We start from the raw sequence: 20,357 nt of genomic DNA, 5'->3' as shown, positions 1-20,357 counted from the left end.
AGTCCATTGAAGTTAAAGATGATGTGAAAATACAAATAAAATATCAGAAATCATGTGTTCTGAGACACAGCTATTTTTAATGAGTGTATACAATAAACAAACTACAATTGTGGAAAGAAAATGGACATTTGACCATTTGCAGTGACTCGATATGAAAATAAAAAAGGCGGTAAACTAAATAATTTGAACCCCAAAGAATCACAAGTCGATCTACGTAGAGGTCTTCTCAAAATCAGCTCCCTAATCAACTTCTTCAATAGTCGGACCTCCATCCTGATCACCAGATCTGTTCCCACCCCGATGTCCCTGGTGCATCTTGGTCATTATAGGCCCACAAACTTTGGTTAACTCCTTCAGCTTATACTCGAATTCGTCTTTCTCGGCCATCAGATTGTTGTCCAACCAGCGCATACAGTTGTCACATTCGTTCTGAGCTCGTCTTCTATCTTCGCTGCTCAGCTTGCTCCCACCTTCGTCCAAGGCCTGCTTGACGTTGAACACGTAGCTCTCCAGGCTGTTTCTGCTAGCAACCCGTTCCCTCTGCCTCTCGTCCTCGTCTCTGTACTGTTCTGCTTCGGCAAGCATGCGCTGTATATCTTTTTGAGAAAGCCGCCCTTTGTCGTTCTTGATGGTGATTTGTTTACTTTTTCCGGTGCCGGATTCCAAAGCGGATACATTCAGGATCCCGTTAGCATCGAGATCGAAAGTTACGTCAATCTTGGGGACGCCACGTGGTGCAGGAGGGATGCCACACAAGTCGAAGGTTCCTGAAAATGAAATTTCATCCATGGAACCCTTTGTTGTATTCGTCAATAATCCAGAATCCAATTATTGAAATAACTTAACCCTGAAGGGCTAAATGTAAGAAACAAAAAATGAATGTTGTTCCGAGTTTTTGGTTACACCACTAAAATATAATAATTTCTATTCAAAGATAAGCATAAATATATTGCGAGAAGATACAAGAATATAACACTACGAGATGGGTCTTTACTTCAAGCTGATTCAGTTCTTTCCTACTAATAGTCAAAATTCGCTGCGACAAATACATTAATTTTAGCAACTTCATTCTTCCAACGACAAGATCTGCTTGTTGCAGATGGTTCCAAAGTAAGTGCGCTTTCCTTCAACATCGAGATGATGCAGGTTACTTCATCTACCAATTGAGCGGGACGGCACAGGACGAGAACATGACGGGACGTTGCCTGTTCTTTCCCTTCCTTCGCACACTACGGCAAGCCGGGATGCCACGTACTGTTTCCCCACGTTCTTCCTTTCCCTCCTGCTCGGTTCCTCTTCTTATTTTCCATCCCGTATTCAATAGCTCGATACTAGTATTGTTTACGATGACTTCCCTGTCGGATTCTGACAGCTCATCCAGTGAGGAGGATGCTGTAATGGCAACTTTTACGTCGAAATATAATTTATTGAATGAATCATACAATACAGGGAATTGTTGGATGACACACATCAATTTTTCCCCGCAATTCTTCATATTTTTATAGCGACAATCAAATCGGCTGAAGTAAAGATGCGGAAATATCTCGTGGTGTCTTTGTAGAGCACTGAAATTCGAAGTCAAGCATGGGAGGAAAGGAGCAATGGTGGGAGAACGGCCTGGGACAGGCAAAGAAAGTGTTTCTCTTTGAGTAGAGATTGCAACATAACAAACTATACGAAACTTTACGTCTTCTTTCCGTCCCGGCGTGTTCCCGTCCCGACATGTTCCCGTTCCGGTATGTTTCCGTCCCGGTATGTTCCCATCCTGTCGCGTTCTGCGCCTTGCAGTATGACTGTTGGACATCCACAATGCAAGAGAAAAAGCTTGAGAGACTATTTCTCGAAAAGAAAATCTCATGATGAGAACATTGGACTCTATAACTTGATCAAATATTGAAGTGAAGCAAATTGATTGGGGCTCTTTTCATTTTTCTACTGAAAGGGCTGAACGAGTTATTTCAGTGAGCTTCGGCACTGGAAAGGTTCGCCTACATCGATAACAATGACAACTCCAGACATTATGTCCGGGTAGTCGCAATGGTTCAACAATGACGGCTTTGTCCGGCTAAGATTTCTGTATAATGACATCAAGCCAGTATGATCTTCAGATTCGGAAAGGAAGATTTGGTTTTCTACTCCTCCATATTTATACAAATAGTATGGGAAACTTCCAAAGGAAGAAAGAACGTGTTAGGAATCACACGTTAAAAGGTAAGACCTCGTTAATCCTTAGCTCGCACAAGTTTCGACTTCTGAGGGTTGTCGTTCGTAGGGGTGCGACAGCTGGTTAACGGAAAAACAGATTTTAAACAGATTTTTTAAACAGATTAATTTCGAAATAACCTCTTACCAAAATGTGTATACCATGCATATAAGTTACTTTAAGACTGGAAGAAAAAGGGCCTACTAAACAACTACATATGGAAAAACCTTCAAAAAGTCTGAAAAAATAACTACTTCAACACAGCAGGAAATGGCTCTAAATATTTACAAGGTTACTTACTGGATCTTGCTTGTTTGGAGAATATCTGAACAGTTAACAGAGAAAGCATGTCATCTATTATGTCAATGTGATGTACTGAAAGACAAGCAGTTCATGGACAATTAAAATCATGGTCAGAAAAATATAACAATCATCCCAATCAAAGATTGTGGGATGAACGCCATAAGCTCATGAGGTTGCAGTGTCTCCCGGAAACTTGAATACTTTAAATGGCGCCCGAGTAGCATAGATAAGAAGAATAATTAGTTTCCCACCACTAGGAGTCACATAACACAACTCACCCAGCAAATTATTATCCTTCGTCATAGCCCTTTCCCCCTCAAACACCTGAATCGTAACTGCGGGTTGCTTATCGGAGTACGTCGTGAACGTTTGGCTTTGCTTGCAAGGAATCCTCGTGTTCCTGTCAATGATCTTCGACATCACACCTCCGGCTGTCTCGATTCCCAGAGATAACGGAGTGACGTCCACCAGCAGAACATCCTGTATCTTGGAGCTGGTATCGCCGCTGAGGATGGCCGCTTGGACAGCGGCACCATAGGCGACCGCTTCGTCCGGATTGATGCTCAGATTCAAGCTCTTTCCGTTGAAGTAGTTCTGAAGGAGGGACTGGATTTTGGGGATGCGCGTCGATCCTCCGACCAGGACGACGTCGTTGACGTTACTCTTGGAGATTTGGGCGTCGTTCAGGGCCTTTTCCACGGGTTGCAAGGTGGATTTGAAGAGGTCCGAGTTCAGTTCTTCGAATCGGGCTCTTGATATTTTTGTGTAGAAGTCGATACCTTCGTAAAGAGCATCGATTTCCAATGTGGCTTCGGTGCTAGAGCTCAAGGTCCTTTTAGCTCTATAAAAATAAAAACAATGCATTATTTTGATGAAAGCTAAGCTCAAAAACAAAGCACCAGTGCTCCAACACAAGACAGTGCCTTTACTACCTATCAAAGACTTCATCAGTGGTACTGCGCTGGAACACGAATGAAGCGTTGAGCTTAATGGAAAAGCCTAAATAGGAAATGGCAATGATATATCTCCTGACGAAGGCGACATCTATGGGAGGGATAGATAGAAGAATTGATACACGAACAGCGTCGTTTATCTTTGACATTCATGGATTTAGTTTTCTGCAGATGGAGTTTTCAAATGGTGATATTACATTATGATAATACATTTGGAGTTTCAGAAGTTTCATGGTTATATTCTGTAGTATAAATTTGTTTTTATTCCAGTCATCTCAGTAAGTTCACCTCAGAATTTGAGATACCGAGCTATAAACACGAATGGACTTACTTGCATTTTGACATCCTAAAAGTTGTGGAATTGGCCGCGGTGGTAGTGCGCCCGACTCATGATCGGATGGCCGTGTGTTCGATTCCCGCTTCGACCAGATATTTTTCCCGAGAGAAATTATCTGGTTGAAGCTGGGATGATTCTGCAACCGTGTTGGGAATCACATGTTAAAAGGCAAGACATCGTTAGTCCTTAACTCGCACAAGTTTCTCAACTTCTGAGAGTTGCCGTTCGTATGGGGGCGACAACTGATTAACGGAAAAACAGATTTTAAATAGATTTTTGTTTCAAAATCTACATATCGATTGTTTGCAAATTTCTGCAAATATCTCGTTTTCTATAGGTTTTTCGCTATTTGCATTCCTTACCAATATTATAGAATATTAAATTGAGTGAAGTTCGAGTTATTCTCGAAAAAGATGAGAGTAACACAAAAGATTAAGTGAAGGGCAAATATTACTATTGTGGAGCCCATTATTTATGTTTCAAAATCTAATCTAGCCTCTTACTTTTAGAGATATTTGTGGTTTGAATCTTTCCATAATAGCCATCTTGGTGGGGGGGAGATGTGGTTGCTGACTTGCATGTCGTTCAAATACAGTTGAAAGTAGAAACAGCGATGTTAATATGAGTCAAACCTGCTGACATATTATTAGGCTGTAACTACTTCAACATTGGGATTTCTTATTTACAGTCGGGAAGATTAAAGAATGCACATGCCTCATCGACAAAATATGTGCTGCCTTACAAGAATCCACAAGCTGTCTACAATTTTGAACCACTTCAAACATGTTCTAACAGGCTTTTTCAACCCCCCCATCAAAGGAAGATAAATTTTGAACAAAGTTGCAAAGAAACCCTGGTGTTTAAACCGATTCGCTTTTCTTTTGCGAAACAAACACTCTCGACGCTGAAAATGAGACTGACCCAACTTTTCATACATATTGATAGATGGTGCAAGAATCAAAATCTTTTGGGCGTATTTTGTTTAGATCTTCAATTTATGAACCATGCTGAACCAAATACAGCGACTGCCTTGTTTAAACATCACAGGAGCTATGAGAACAACACCAACCACGGCAATGGAATCAACCTCTGGACCTGTATGTTAAAGAGGTTGCGTTAATGGCCATGTTACGATTGTGCACGGTTGGTGTACACCTCGAAGTAGGAATAGGTCAGTTGAGGCTGGGTTATGGCGAGAAGCGTTTACTGCGCAACCTCTGCTGCAGGCATCCAGTGATGCAATTGTGTTTAATAAACCCTACAAAATACAAATAAAACAAAACACAGAGTCTCAGAAGAAGGCTCAGGATGTGGAGTGTACTCCAGATCACTAAGCCTAAGGATTAAGCGATGAATGGGGAAAAATTACCAGCGTGGTCCAAACAGAACTGGCTGGTATCTCAATCGCCACAAAAGAAATAACCAGGAAAGGAATTTCTGGCAACATCATAACTATCTGCACTGACAGCAGACAAACCCTATTAGACAGAATGGTTTAGACTTTCTCCGCTGAGGTTTTCAGTGTCACTGTTTTTCGAGTTTGAAAGCCGTGGATTTCTGGAACTTCTTCCTGACGTTTCGATGGCACGACTGGCTAGCTTCTTCAGAGGTTTAACCATCATGGTTTGCTGTCCGATGACCTCGAACAGCACCCTGAGGTATGTTAAAGGGCACGACAGGAGTAAAGGTAATCGCATTGCCGACTATTTAGCCAAGGAAGCGGATGGACTAAGAATTTTAGGACCCAGCGGCACCTACGGCCTGATGATTAAGACAATTGCTGAACTAGCCAAATGTTACGCCCATGCTCAATCCCTAAAGAGATGGGATGGAATCAAAGGATACAATCTTGGTCATCTGGCGATGACCAGGAAAAATCTACGCTCAGCAGTTGGATATCTGACTGGCCACTGTCAACTAAGGAAACACGTCCATAATATGGTCTAGTGGACACACCTCTATGCAGGATGTGTGAACAGGAAGATGAGACTGTCAGTCTCATCTTCCTGGAGTTATCGTCAATAAAAGAGTGTGTGTTCGACGAGTCTTGGCCTAAACCTGCCGATATAAAGGAGATGTCTCCCAGTAACCTGTCCACCTACCTGGAAAGGACAGGAAGGACGATGACCTAGGAGGACAACTCCTCGGGAAGATGTACAATGGGTCACATGTGACCTAAGTGCTGTAGGCTGACACTCACCCTCCCTACTTTACAGTTGATGTCAGAAAAACTTTCCCCTGATATCAATTGATTCCAAAATTGAATTTTGAAGGGCCAACTTTGTGAAGCTGTGTCATTTGAGTTGTACTCAGTAGCTCTGTGGAATGAAATGCTGAAATTTATTGGATCTCCTTGTTAAGAGAGGAGTGTAGTAGGTCGATAGTTCTTGACAGAATATTTTACATGGAAAAGAGCTTAGAATATATCTACTTTAAACTGTAATATATCAGTAAAAACTTATTCAACTTAATCGGAATAAGCCCCATTTGAATCAATGAACTTTTGCCGACGTAACACAAGTCGATTAAATCCGTCAGCACCAAATGTGTTTGTTTGGGATTCGATGGAGTCGACAAAGGCCGTTTGTGCCTGGTCCTGATTGTCGAAGGTTCTACCGGTGAGAATTTGATCGAAGTGATTGAATAGATGGTAGTCGGTTGGCGACAGGTCTGGGGAGTATGGTGTGTGAGACAGAACTTGTGCGGATGGGCGTTGTTGTGGAACAGGATCGGACTTTTCTGTTCACCATGCCGGCTGCTGCCGATGCAGTTGTTGGTACATTTCGTCAATTTCCTCACACGATGACTCTGCTGTGGTGGTTTGGCCCGGTTGCAGAAACTTACAGTGCATCACACCAGCCGCTGACCTCCATATAGTAACCATGGTCTTTTTTGGAAGGCTCATCGATGTCTAACTACTGTCCTGAACTTCTCCTGATGTCGTAAAGGATCAACTTTCCATCACACGTGACGATCCAAAAAAAAATCCTTGTAATACCTATCGAAAGCAATGTTTGGTAATATATACTCTGATTTCGAGAAAAGACAGATTTCTTTAATTCAGATTTTTGAAACGCCGGATCTGTCTCTCATACAATGTAAAATTATGGCCGAGGGACCGAGAGTGTTTGTATAAACACTATCCATCGGCGTGTTTTGAAAAGATGCACAGTCAGATATATTTGTCACGTAGCTCAAGATGTGAATATGGGCATATCAATATCCCAGCATTGAAAGTTTTGTCGATTCAGCTAAATAGGTTTTTCTGATGACCTCCGTTGCACGTGGCCGACTGTTAGAAAGAACGGTTTGAGAGAAGGAGGAACGATGAATCCGTGATATCTCTTCCTGGCTTTTGGAAGGAGAAAAGACAGAGAGTTCTGAGAGCTCTTTGCCTGAGGCAGCGGTCTCAGAGTGGTGCGAAAGTTTTGGGTGATATTTTTCTTGGGTTAAATCTTCAATTTCGATTTTTTTTTGATTTTGAAAAAAAAAACAGGCGGTTAGCGCGATTTTTGGATAGTATTTTATTCTGACATAGGCATAAAGGAGCTTGTAAGGTTTGAGCGGAAATCGAACAGTGTAGTGCAAAAAATGTAAAGAAGGCAGAAGCAGGAAAAAGGCAGCGGTGAGTTGAATGTACATTGTGTACAAAACATTTTATGATTATGGGAAGGAGTTAGCTATAATAAATTTGTATACAGAGTGGACCTAATAATTTCCTTATAGATATTTAGCGGTCAGAAATCATCGGCCAAGCTAGAGTATTTCGTCACTCTCGTATATTATAGTAATGTCCGGCGAAGGAACAAATATCTAATTTTTTTTTGGTTATGGTTTTATTTTTATTTTTTGGGTTTTATTGTTCTTTGCCTATTTTGTTATATAATTTTTTTCTTTTCGTAGAGGAAAGTTAGCCGAAAGTCGCTTAACGACATCATATAGTAATAAAATGAGAAGAGACAAAAAATTAAAATTTGGAAAAAAGTACCCAGCATCAATGTGTAGGTAGAGTAGTAGTAGAACAAATATTAAGTGAGATATAGAGCCATAAAAACCCATGACATTAAAACGGACGAAACTTTTGAAAGAAACTGATATTAATAATTCCTTTTATTAATAACCTTTTTTATGTAAGTTTCCCAGTTTATTACCAGCTTACTGATAAATGTGATAAATATTTTAAAATTATCATCGGCGGCATAATCTCATATTTTTCTGAAAAAAATATTGACAATTCAACTTCCATCTACCTTTCCTAATTTTCAGTATTCCTCCAAAACGTTTCCAAACCATCACTAGTTACTCAAATTGTTCGAATTTTCAATACAACTTTTTTTAGTTTTTGTACTTTATTGTATTTACTATATGAGAGCATATGTGATATGCAGTAAAATTTCTGGAGGGGGACCAAATTTATATTCTGCCGGCGCACCAAAAATTGAAATTATAGGGCCAGCCCGAGCTTCCAAGTCTAAAGAAACTTACCTCTCGGCAGCAGTCCTCAGCCTTCTCAACGCCCTTGGATTTTTCGTTAGATCCTTCCTGAATTTTCTCTTGAATTCCTCCGCGAAATGGTTAACCAAACGGTTGTCGAAATCTTCTCCTCCCAAATGCGTATCGCCAGCTGTTGATTTTACTTCGAAAAGAGACCCTTCAGAAATGGCTAGGATGGACACATCGAAAGTGCCGCCACCTAAGTCGAAGATTAACACGATTTTTTCTCCTGTCAAGTTTTTGTCGAGACCGTACGCCAAAGCCGCCGCTGTGGGTTCGTTTATAATTCGAAGAACATTTATACCTGGAAGATAATATTGATTTTACTTCCCGTGAAAGTATCTATAGAACCTTTCTTCGATGTTCCAAACAACCAAGGCTGCAAGGTTCGCGTCTGCAATCAGGCGGATGGCCAAGACAAATTGGTGTCCATTTCAACCCCCAACAAACTTATCGAAGCAGAAAGCGCAATGGAGAATGTTCCTCAATTTGGATTATTACAGCAAATGCAAGTTTGAACAAAATAAAGTTGAGTTTATTTCATGAGTTTTTCAAATTCACTTCGAAAAGTATTCAAAATGATGTTTCAAATGTTGGGTTTTAATTTTCAAGTCCGGCCGAACACGGACCACATATTTGCTCGGAGACAACCACAACATTGTGGTTACGTTGACTGCACTTCGCGGTTGATCCAACCACATTTTTGTGGTCGACTTGCGGTCATATAAACCGCACTTGCAGTTGAGGCAACTGACATCAAAGATTGAATGCTGTGAGACCAATATGAGAAAAAGTACACCACGGTGTACGCTGTTGGGTACGACTGCAAGTTTGTGGTTAGTGTACGCCGTATGCCGCGATGATATATCGGCGGAGATCAGCAGTAAGTTGACTGCAGACATCCGTTTTGACTTTTGTGAACGTCCGTGTACGTGTAGTACAGTATTTCTTATGGGCGGCTTGAGTTCGCTGGAACGCGACTGCAATTGTGTGGTCGATCCGACCGCAAAATGTGGCTCGTGTATGGGCGCTCTAATTCAGATATTAGCAACAGCACCTATATCAAGTTGAAATAATTTATACGTACCTAGATATTCAACTCTAAAAAAGGAAAATTATCTTTATAAATCAACAAGGCAAAATTTAAATTATAGTTCAATACAACCTCCACAAGCCACATAAACAACAGTTGTTTTGTTATTCATTTATATAGAGGAAGATAGGTTAGCTGCACAAAATGTCATATGTCACAGAATGTCTCGGAACTCGGAACATAAGTAAACAGAACAGCACGCCTCTGAAATATGTCATCTTTGTTTGTCTCATACAGGTAACAGATTCATTGTCCTTTATTAGCTATAACCGATGTTGCCAAATGGTGAAATAGAAACGAATCCCTTTAAATGTTGAATGCATTATTTCATTCTTCTTTTTAAAGTTTCTAAATAATTTTTTAAAGAAAATGGTTAAATGATAAGTTTAAAATGCGTTGTTTCAGAGCTCTTTTATGAAAACTACTTGATTTTCGTCATTATTATATCCGGTTCGGAGACATTTATCTTCTTGGAGAAAACCAATGCCTGGGTTTTTGTGGCATTGAATTGAACCTGGTTACTTTCACCCCTATTTGAAATCACTTCTAGAACCTCTTTGAGATATGCAACCTCCTGCTGCCGGTGAAGATGTGTCAGCAAAGCAATATATTGGATTCTTAGTTTTTTCCAATGAAAAGACTGTTGGAGACGATGACAAATCTCCTTGTTAGGACCTCATCTATGAGACAGAAAACTCAATCGTCTTCTATCTCTCTCACTGCAGCTTCTATTGCAAGCAGGCAACCAAATGACACCAGCATCCAAAAGGGTTCTAGCCATGATCCAATATGTGGTCTGTTCGAGGTCAATGTCAGTTTTAGAACAATTATCAAGGCGTAATATCTTTATAAAAATTCAAATTACAAACGTGAATGAAGCACGTAGTACACAATATATTATTCTGAATAAAACATTTGACTCAAATATGATATTTCCAAAAGAACGCCTTCAACTGATAGGCACAGGACCTAAAAACAAACAAAATATTCTTGATTCCACTCCAACCAACGCAGCTATTCAGTAAAAGTAAGTGAGATCGACAAAAAACACAAAAAGGCTTCCCCAGCCAGGGTTTTTTTAGTACCTTGGGAGCTGTCTGACTTGTCCATTTAGTCCAAGTCTCCAGAAAACACTGCAGCCATTCCATTCCATCAGTCTCGTTCCCCTGTACTAGTTTGTACAGATTCCCTGTTGGATGTTCGTCATATTCTTCTGGACGTAATTTTGTACGTCAATATATTGCCTGCCTCCTATGATTCAGTGCCTCACATTCGCATAAGATGTGTAGAGCTGTTTCATTCCCTTCGTTGCATAATCTGTAGCTGATGTCTCCGTTGTACAGACCCATTTTATTCAGGTATCCTATAAGCGGACAATGACCGGTTAGTAACCCTGTAATTATTCTGAGCCGATCCCTACTATATTGAAATAGTTCTTCGGTTCTTTTCTCGGACGGTTCCCTAATGAAGGTTCTACTGTGTTTGTTGCCAGGTACTTTTGTCCAGTAGTCTGTGTGCTTCTCATTGGTCCATGTCCTAATCTGGTTTCGTACCAATGATTTTGGTACCCCCAGAGCTGGTTCAGGACCTATATATGAAGTTGATGATCCGTGTCTAGCGCATTCATCAGCTTTAGCATTACCTGTGATTCCTGAATGCCCTGGCACCCAGTACAAAGTTAATTTGTTCCTGTTTGCAAGTTCATTCAGTTCTTCATGGCATTCCCAGACCAGTTTTGATGTCACCTTCGGGTTTGTCAGAGCCCCTAGTGCGCTCTTGCTGACTGTTGAAATATTTATCCGCTCATTTCTTTGAGGTCCCAATTTGATAAGCCTTGCACACTGCAAGATAGCTTACACTTCCGCCTGAAAGACGGATGTGTATAGTCCTAGCGGATAACTGTAGTTTAAATTTCTATCCGCTCGGTATATTCCAACTCCCGTTCCATGTTTGGTCTTCGATCCATCTGTATACCAGGTGTTTTTTCCAAACATGTTTTCGGGATGACTAATGGTCGTCCAAACTTCACGGCTCATGATTTTGGCCGTGAAGTTTGTGTTAAAAGTGTACTTCATTGTCATGTGGTCCGTGTACATATTCAATATGTGCTCCTCCACTTGTTCCGAAATTTCTGTTCGGTCCGACCTTTTGTAGTTCGATGGGTTTTCCAGTCTAAATTAGCCCATCCTGGCCTCCCCCATTATCACAAAGTATAAAGGAGGTAGATTCAGGAGCATCTCCAATGCAGCTGTTGGGGTAGTTCTCATTGCTCCCGTCATTCCCAAACATGCAAGTTTTTGCATCTTGCCTAGTTTGTTGATAGCGGTCGCCTGCTTCATCTTTGGCCACCAGACCAGTGATGCGTATGTTATCATGGGTTTAACCACCGTCATGTATGGCCAATATACCATGTCTGCTTTTAGCCCCCATGTTTTTCCATAGGTGCGTCTGGCGAGCATCAGTGCTACCTCCGCTTTCCGAGACCCACCGTTTTAGTCCTTTTGGTGAATGCTACTATGGTCGATTTGTATGGGCTTATGCCAGCCAGGGTTACGATTATAGAGAATAAAATCCGGTCCGGATTTTAGTATTTAGAACTTGTAGTATCAAACGTTTCGTCTGCTATTGCGGCAGACATCTTCAGTGGTGTTGGCGTTGACTGCGAGCACGGCGTTAGTATCTCGAGGTTTTAGCGACGCGGCGACTCTCAACAATGACTAAGTCAGTCGTTGCTAAGACTAGGAGGTATTACCTTGGTCCTCGTAGCCAACGTCTACATCACTGAAGATGGTTGCCGCAATAGCAGACGAAACGCTGGTACTTATAGTACTTTCGTACTATAAGGGAATTTGTTTTTTCTCTCTCAAACTTCGCTTATCACAAAATATTTTTCTCGGCCGGCTGTTGTGAAGCCAGAATTCATCATCGACTGCTGAATGAGAAATCTCTTTCCGTATTTCTCTGAATCTTCCGTTGCAAAGCACACCAGAGCCCAAAAAAATGTAGTTGAGTGATCACTCACTCAAAGAGAGAGAGAGAAAGAGGATGAGAAATGCAAACAAGTGGTCCAACCTCTACTTTTTGTTTCTCCTGGTTATTAGTCCCGTGTTCTGGGTAGTCAATGTTAATATATCCCCAAGCCACCTAGGGAGCATCATGGCTATTCGGAGTCCGTCAGCCATGTAACGTTGCAGAATCATCCCAACTTCAACAAGATAAATTCTCTCGAGAAAAATATCTGGTCGACGTTGGGATCGAACTCAGGACCTACCAGTCGTGAGTCGGGCGTACTGCGCCAATTCACCCCTCATCCTCTACTTATGCAGCATTGTAATGCGAGGGCGTATTATGAAGCTTCATTTACCACGAACAAAAATCGATTATTCGGTCAAATTAGACTCAAAAATAAAAGTGAAAGTACAAAAATTCGCACCCAGTTCAAAATTGGTAGGGTTGTTCAAAACACTATTATAATTGAAATCTAAAAAATCCTCAACGATCAGATATCTGGAAAAAAATTTACTCGGGGTTAAAATTCACGAAAACAGGCTTTTCGCGATTTTCAACAAAACGGTCAGTTTTATCATAAAATTAGTTTTAACAAAAATTGTAGATCAGATTATCTATAAAAAATGTTAGAAAGCTTTTTGTCGTAAGAGCCACCGTTTCAACGATTCAAAAAGTTGGAAGAGTTGTAATCGTGATAATATGCCACCTTTGAGATAGTGTACTTAGCGCCTTTTTTAACGGTTTCCTCGGTGAGCTTATTCAACGTATCTATTGTGATTCTGTTTAATTTGAAACTATTGAATAATAAAAGATACTGGCAAGGGTTGAAAATGTTTCATAATTCTCTGATACTTTTGCTTCCTCTTCTTGTTCTTCTTCTTCTTCTTCTTGTTCTTCTTCTTTTCCTTGTTCTTCTTCTTCATCCTGGGTGCAAGCAACTAACCCTCAATTGTGTTGAGTCCAACTTTTTTGCAAACACATTCAGCTCTACATTCCTTTTTACAGTTGCAAAAAATTATGTTTAGCAGTTTTCCGGCGCAGTTGAACTGGTTCTAATGTATTGTCGATCGACTTCCAACCCCAATCTTTTGGGTCTAGCTGATAACCAAGCCATACTTCAACTTGGTGTTAATACCCGTGAAAGATGTTGATGAAAAGCCGCTGAGGTTGGAGGAAGATAAGCTAATTGCACTTGTTTTTCATTTCGAGTATTTTTAAGGAAACCTGCATATCGAAACTCATCTAGGCACGTAGTTTTTTAGGAGCTCCACACATAAAAAGAAGAAAGCGAATTCCGTTGGTGATAACTTCTTGTGGAGTTGAATAACTCTTTTTTAAAACTATTGTTTTTCAAACATTTTAAAAAATGTTGGGGTGCAGGAGGGGTACCTCCTGAAACATGCAGATGTATCACAGCCAGTTATTGCGTGTAAAAATAGTACTTGATTTTGACTCTGTATATACATATACTTTTCGAGAAGAATATTTCCGATTGAGGCCTACCGGGAAAACCACTACCTTAAAGGTGGTATGGAAACGTGTGCAAATTTTTGAATCATCATTTCTCATAAATGGTAGCTCTTAGGAAAAAAGTACCCAGGCATTTTTCATAGATATAGATAATTATCTGATCTACAATTTTTGTCTGAACTAATTCCATGATGAAACTGACCGTTTTGCTAAAAATCGCGAAAACCCCGTTCCAGTGACCTATGACCCCGAGTAATAATAATAATGTTTGTCTGATGTCATATTTTAACACTTTTTTTAAGCAATAAACGATTGCAATTCACATATTTTTTATTCAACACATCTTTTTCCATATCATCGCACTTTTTTCTATACCTTTTCATTCACTCATTGCCAAGTTTCTTGAAATTAGATTGAGATTCCATAAGTCAACCTAACCTAACACAACCTAACCTAAGTCAGTCTAACCTACAGTCTAAGTATAAGTTAGCCGTAAATTTTTTTCCAGGTATCGGATCGATGAGGTTTTTCTAATGTCATTTATGATGGTGATTTGAACAATCCTACCAACTTTGAGCTGGTTGCGAATTTTTGTACCATCGAATGTCTGAACTGACCGGATAAATGTCAAACTACTCTTGCGTGGACTAACAATTTCCGCTCCACCGTCCTCAGTTCGACATACAACATGCAAGGACACTCAAGGACTTACATAAATAAAAATGAATCAATATTGTGTACCAACCTGCAATCGTTCCCGCGTCTTTTGTCGCCTGTCTTTGAGAATCGTTGAAATAAGCGGGAACCGTTATAACGGCGTCTCTCACGTCTTGACCAAGATACGCACTGGCTGTCTCCTTCATTTTGGTGAGAATCATGGAACTGATCTCCTCAGGAGCGAATCTCTTGATTTCCCCCTTGAATTCTACTTGGATCTTGGGCTTGCCATCGTCGCTGATCACTTTGAAAGGCCAGTGTTTCAAATCTTGCTGGATCTTGGGATCGTTATATTTGCGTCCTATCAACCTCTTGGCGTCAAAAACGGAGTTACTGGGGTTCATAGCCACTTGGTTCTTAGCAGCATCTCCGATGAGTCTTTCAGTATCGGTAAAAGCCACATAGCTAGGGGTCGTCCGGTTTCCTTGGTCGTTGGCGATGATTTCAACTTTGCCACTCTGCCAGACTCCGACGCAAGAATAAGTTGTGCCGAGATCGATTCCAATTGCGGGAGGTTTCACCATTTTCAAACACTTTTCGACACTTTTTGAAACTTAGAATTTGTTTTCGTACGTTCAAGGATTTGACTGACGTATTGAAGACCGCTCTTCAGATTCTGACGTTATTTGACGGGATCGTTCAGGATCGGTAAAGTTCGTAACTAACCGAAACTTTTTTATTACTTTTTCAACTTCGACGTTTTATACATTCAAGTGACTGAAATTCTTACAATCGATCTTGGAGGATAAAACTGCATTTTGGTAACCTAAATATATTTGGCGCATTGTATGGATTTTCAAGTACACTGATTCTGCAAAGTGCGCAGGTACTTTGAGGAGTTCTATTTCAATTGCAACAACAATGTGAGCATATAATTGACATTTTCAGCGAATCACCTTTAAATTTTATAGGACGGACAATGTAGGTAGCTGTTTCAAAATAGATCAGCATTCAAAGTACATGTAAGTAATTATTTTACGCCAGTCTTTACAATTGCTGAATGCGATCTTTTTATAAACATGTTTGAACTTATACAAAAAAAAAAACTTTAAAATGATGTTGAATGAAAATGCATGATAATTCACTGAATATATTCGAGGAAAACTGGCAACTTCATTGTAAAGTAATTATGATAAAAGAATATTGAAAAAATGAGCTCACTAATAAACAGAACCATAATTGTATAACTCAAAGAAGACCGTATGAAATTTAATCAATAGGACAAAATTCAATGTTTTAAAGTTTGAAATTTGTAAATCTGGGGAAAAAAAAGGCACATGTAAAAATTTCACAGCTGTCGGAGAGTTTGAAGGACGAAATCGCGGAAAAACCGCCTCATTTGAAGAAAAAGACCAGATCTGGCCTCCAGCGACTTTTTTCTGTTCTCAGACCTGAAAAGAATACTCGCTGGAAAGGAATTGAGCACCGAAATTCAGGTGTATTTTCAGACTCGAGTTTCTGCATTGAAACCAACTCTAGCACCAACTATAGCACTTTGATAATGTCTACCGCAGTAGTAGACGAAACGTCAGGTGTAAAACCTGCAGACCACGGCAAAAAACCCGGAAACTAGATTAGACATAGTAGTTACTTGGTTTTCCATTGCTTATTCATTTTATAGTCAAAAATTTTAGACACAAGCGACTGACTAATTGGACTTTTCAGTGGTTCATATCACTTATTAGTTTGCGCATCGTAACACGTCAGCAGATTGTCTATTGACTTATCTTTGTTTATTTTTCAGAATATGGAAGGTAATAAAATCAAAAAGCCGGAAAACATATTTTTGTTTAGCATTTAATCAATTGTTTGTTTATTGTTCGCTATTGTTCAATGTATTATATGTGTACTTATGTGTGGATGTATCCCTACTAATATTATAAATGCGAATGTAAGTTTGTTTGTTACGGTTTCACGCCAAAAATACTCAACCGATCATCATGAATTTTTGTTTTGTTAAAAAAATATTTTTAGGTTATGTTAGGTAAGGTTAGGTAATAATTTATAAATAAAAATTGATAATCCCAGCCAAACATTAAAATATAGTTCTCATATTGATTCATTTCCATTGTACTGACACTTATTTAATAGCATGAATGACAGCGAAGCCGCAGGTAAGAGTTGGTCGTGAATAATAAAATGTTGTAACTATTTGTGTGAAATAGTCTGTCACGATACTTAATGTGACAAACCAAATTCTACGCAGGCGAAGCCGCGGGTAATAGCTAGTATATTTATAATTATTTGCACTATGCACAATCACTTTTTCAGCGGTTTTCGAAATTTATTCATTGGTATATAGCATTTCGTAGATAAAAATTGTATTATATTTATTATTATTAGCAAATCATGCGATTAGTAGTAATATAATCAAAGTGAAATTTTCAGTGAAAAACTAACTCATAACTTAAGTAGATATAAATTGAAACGGTACCTCGAAATTTAAGATTTATAAACATACAAAAAATAAAGACAGTCATTATAGATAGATCACTGTAAACTAGAGAACAACGTGGCGTATTATTGAAACTGTCAGAATCGTATTCTGTACTGCCGGAATACTTATCAAATTTATTTTTTATTTTTATTATTGACTTGTTCTATGTCATCATGTTATGATCGTTATGAACGAATAAATATTATTATTATTATTATTATTACTGTCAGAACCGTGTTGTATTAGTATTCTTGAAATGTGCTAATGTGACAACGTAGCCATGCGAGAAGATTGCTGTCCTCAGACGCTTTAGCGAATTTCTGCTTGTTTCTTGTTGACAACCATAAAATGGCAAAACATTCCTTTTGCTCGAATGTTGAATATTTCAAAATACTATTTGTTAATCAAAATATCAAGTAACATTTATTTGTTATGACAAAATTGCTCTTCTCACAAACCAGAACGGTAAGGAATTATTCTCAAACAGTAATAACTCACCTTCTTCAGCACAATATTTGATGTGTCGATTTGGCGCATCTTTTTTCGCCTTCTCGAATGACTGCTTTTCTTTTTATTCGAAGATTTACCTTTTGTCGGTTTATCGAACATTTCACTGAAACACACTTTACTTCTGATACAACCACGTGAACTGAGTAAAACTCAATAGCTCCAAATATTATCTGAATGTGAATGTAATTCGAGTCCTCAAAATAACGCCTACAATTTGTAAATTAGTTACTGAAAGATTATATATAGACTTATTGCAGATCGGTGTCTCTTACACAGGTATAAACTATCTCAACTTTTTGGAAAAAAAATTTATCTTCCTGCCTCTCCATGATTATACAAAACAATGTGGGAAATTTCAGACGGAAAGAAAAAACTATTTTTTATATATATATATATATATATATATATATATATATATATATATATATATATATATATATATATATATATGAAATCTAGAAAGGTTAATGCAGTCAAGCTGCTGGAAAATAATTCCATGAAAATCAAAAAATAAATAGATAAGTACTTTTTGATCACTTCCATATTGCTTTCAATTTAAGAGCCACCGGTAGACAGTTGTTTCAGCCTATTGGGCATCGTCAGTACTGGGCAGGCGGTCCTCGATTGAAGACAAAATGAGAAAAACCAAAAGAGTACTTGATAAAAATAGCTGCGTTGAATAATTCGATCACACTGTTGATGGCTTTTGTTGTTGTGCCTGCCCGGTACTGACGATGCCCAATATCTAACTCCGGTGGAGTCAGAGAAAACTCGGAATAAGACATTTTTCAAAATAACTACTGACCACTAATTTGGCAAATTACATAATTAAATTGACGAATATTTGATTTTCTATTGATTGGTTTCCTAGTAAAGCTATAAGTACAACAGCCTACCTGTTTTTTTTCAATATTAAATCGTCGTTTTTCCCGTCACAGAAAAAGATTGTGTATTATACACGGGAAAAATATTAGATTTTAGCTCTCGGTTTTTTGTCTTGAGCACAACCTCGAGCTAAAATCTAATACTTTTTACCTTGTATAATAAATAACTATAACATTGAAAAAACTCTTCCTAAGGTGTGTAGGTCATGCATAGAAGTTTCTTTAATCCACAAGAAGGAAAAGTCCATCCGAAACAACTACTTTCAAACATATTAACAGGAAAATAACGTTTTCCTATTCAGTTAGTTTTCCAAACATTCGTAACGGAATTGAAACAGATATCTTTCACAGAAAAGCTACACAACTTAATATATAAAGAGTACTGATATGGAAATTTCGCGTATATGAAAAAAAAAATCATACTCTTGCTGGACATTAAATATTTCGGACAATTCTGCTCTTGTCATTTTGACAGTTAGTTAATTTAATCACAGCCAAATCTATTTCTCCTGAGTTGAAAAGGAAATGTATTTAATTTTTCTCAAAAAATGTTTAATTATTCATTAATTTCTATCGATTTGTCCCATTCAAAGCAGTTCTAATGTGCACGTTTTGCTATGTCTTTACCTCTCAGCGATTTGGTTTATATCTCCTCAATCGTCGCAAAACGCCATCCTTTCGTGTGTCTCTTCTTGGGAACAAGAAAAAGTCGCAGGGGGGCATATCTGGTGAATACGGTGGATGAGTCATGATTACGAACAAGCAATTGCGAGTGAACAGGTGCATTATCCTGATGTAAAAGCAATGAATTGTTTTCTTCGTATTGCTTCTAGCCAGCGGCGCATAACTTCAAAGTAAATCTCCTTATTGACCATACGACCATGTGGTATGAACTCCTGACGCACTACGCCACGCTAATCGAAGAAAACATCTCATCAAGTGTTGAGTTTTACTATGACGCATTTCATGAAATAGATCCTCCCACACGTGCCAACATTCCGTAATTTTGTGGAAACATTTATCGTGCTATCGATTATTATTTCCCGGGAACTAATCGAATGTCCTCAATCAGGATTGAACGTACAGTCAAACACATGAAAAATGCTTTTCTGACGTGGATAACTTGATTTTAGAGAAAATGTTAAACTCCTTAACGTGATATGTTCCGAACTAACATTTAATACTCTGCTTGGGCTGTTCAAAAAATCAAGTGAATGTTCTAATTTCGCGGGCTACGTACTTTCTAGTAGTGATTTTTTATGTTGGTACACTTGTCTCGAACATATGTTCACAGTTTCAGCTGTTTAGCATGTTCAGTTAAGGTAAGATGCATAAAAGTTAGAAGTGTCTTGTTTGTTCGACGCTTTCTGCTATCGAAAAAAATGGATCAAAGAATTTGCATCGAATTTTGTATAAATAATGGAATGAATTGTTCAAAATCACTTGAAATGTTGACAGTGGCATACGGGAATTGTACTCTGAGTCAGAAAAATGTTCACATGGTACCTACAAGATTTTCACAGAAGGTCGAGAAGATATGAATGACTACGCTCACCCTGAATGCCCCAGTATATCATAAATCGATGAAAATGTTGAGAAAGGGGAAAATTGTTATGGAGAATAGTCAAATCACTATTAGAGAAGTTGCTGAGGATGTCGGTGTATCGGCTGGCTCATACCATACAATTTTTTTGGAAATTTTAGCGTATGGCACTGAAGTTCGTTCTAAAATTGCTGAATTTTGACAAAAAAAAAACCGTCGCTTGAGCATCCCTCAGGAATTGTTGAATGACGTCAACGGCGATCCAGATTTGCTCAAAAGGGTCATAACTGGTGACGAATCATGGATATATGGTCATGACATCGAAATCAAAGTCCAAGCGTCCCAATGGAAGAGCCGAAGAGAGCCAAGACCAAGGTTTTGCTCAATGTTTTCTTTGATTACCG

The 20,357-nt window shown here is 38.9% G+C and overlaps 2 protein-coding genes across 8 annotated transcripts in view; both read right to left on the bottom strand.

Annotated features, from left to right (window-relative positions):
* pyd (zonula occludens-like protein polychaetoid) overlaps nt 1-17,665 on the bottom strand; it is a 121,891-nt gene extending 104,226 nt beyond the window's left edge. For 4 of the 7 annotated variants that reach the window (XR_012464595.1, XM_074171553.1, XM_074171555.1 and 1 more), the window contains exon 1: nt 17,515-17,663. Coding sequence is in view for 6 of the 7 variants with exons in the window: in XM_074171553.1 (XP_074027654.1) it covers nt 17,515-17,625 (111 nt within the window). In the remaining variant the exon portion in view is untranslated. Of the gene's footprint in view, nt 1-17,514 lie in introns of all 7 variants that reach the window. The other 3 variants (XM_074171550.1, XM_074171551.1, XM_074171549.1) reach the window with 2 other exon arrangements.
* LOC111510567 (heat shock protein 68) lies at nt 51-15,474 on the bottom strand. The gene is made up of 4 exons (XM_074171560.1): nt 14,608-15,474; nt 8,282-8,594; nt 2,785-3,347; nt 51-767 (listed from the first exon to the last, which is right to left on the bottom strand). Exons 1-4 carry the CDS (start codon nt 15,101-15,103, stop codon nt 241-243), a joined length of 1,899 nt encoding a protein of 632 aa, XP_074027661.1. The 5' UTR covers nt 15,104-15,474; the 3' UTR covers nt 51-240.
* Nucleotides 17,666-20,357: the final 2,692 nt, after the last annotated feature.

Source organism: Leptinotarsa decemlineata, unplaced genomic scaffold (assembly GCF_025532065.1).
Source record: "Leptinotarsa decemlineata unplaced genomic scaffold, Ldec_3_MD MMD2_tig00000010_RagTag_RagTag, whole genome shotgun sequence".
In the NCBI taxonomy this organism is placed as follows: Eukaryota; Metazoa; Arthropoda; class Insecta; order Coleoptera; family Chrysomelidae; genus Leptinotarsa; species Leptinotarsa decemlineata.
Note: the sequence above shows the minus strand (reverse complement) of the source record. Positions and strands in the feature narration are given on the sequence as shown.

What these genes read in the sequence shown, in the direction of transcription:
- LOC111510567 (XM_074171560.1), bottom strand. Translation starts at nt 15,103, where the DNA reads ATGGTGAAACCTCCCGCAATTGGAATCGATCTCGGCACAACTTATTCT. An exon ending in AGACGCGGGAACGATTGCAG is followed by an intron (nt 8,595 to 14,607) that starts GTTGGTACACAA and finishes ATTATCTTCCAG; the next exon opens with GTATAAATGTTCTTCGAATT. An exon ending in CTGAGGACTGCTGCCGAGAG is followed by an intron (nt 3,348 to 8,281) that starts GTAAGTTTCTTT and finishes TTATTTTTATAG; the next exon opens with AGCTAAAAGGACCTTGAGCT.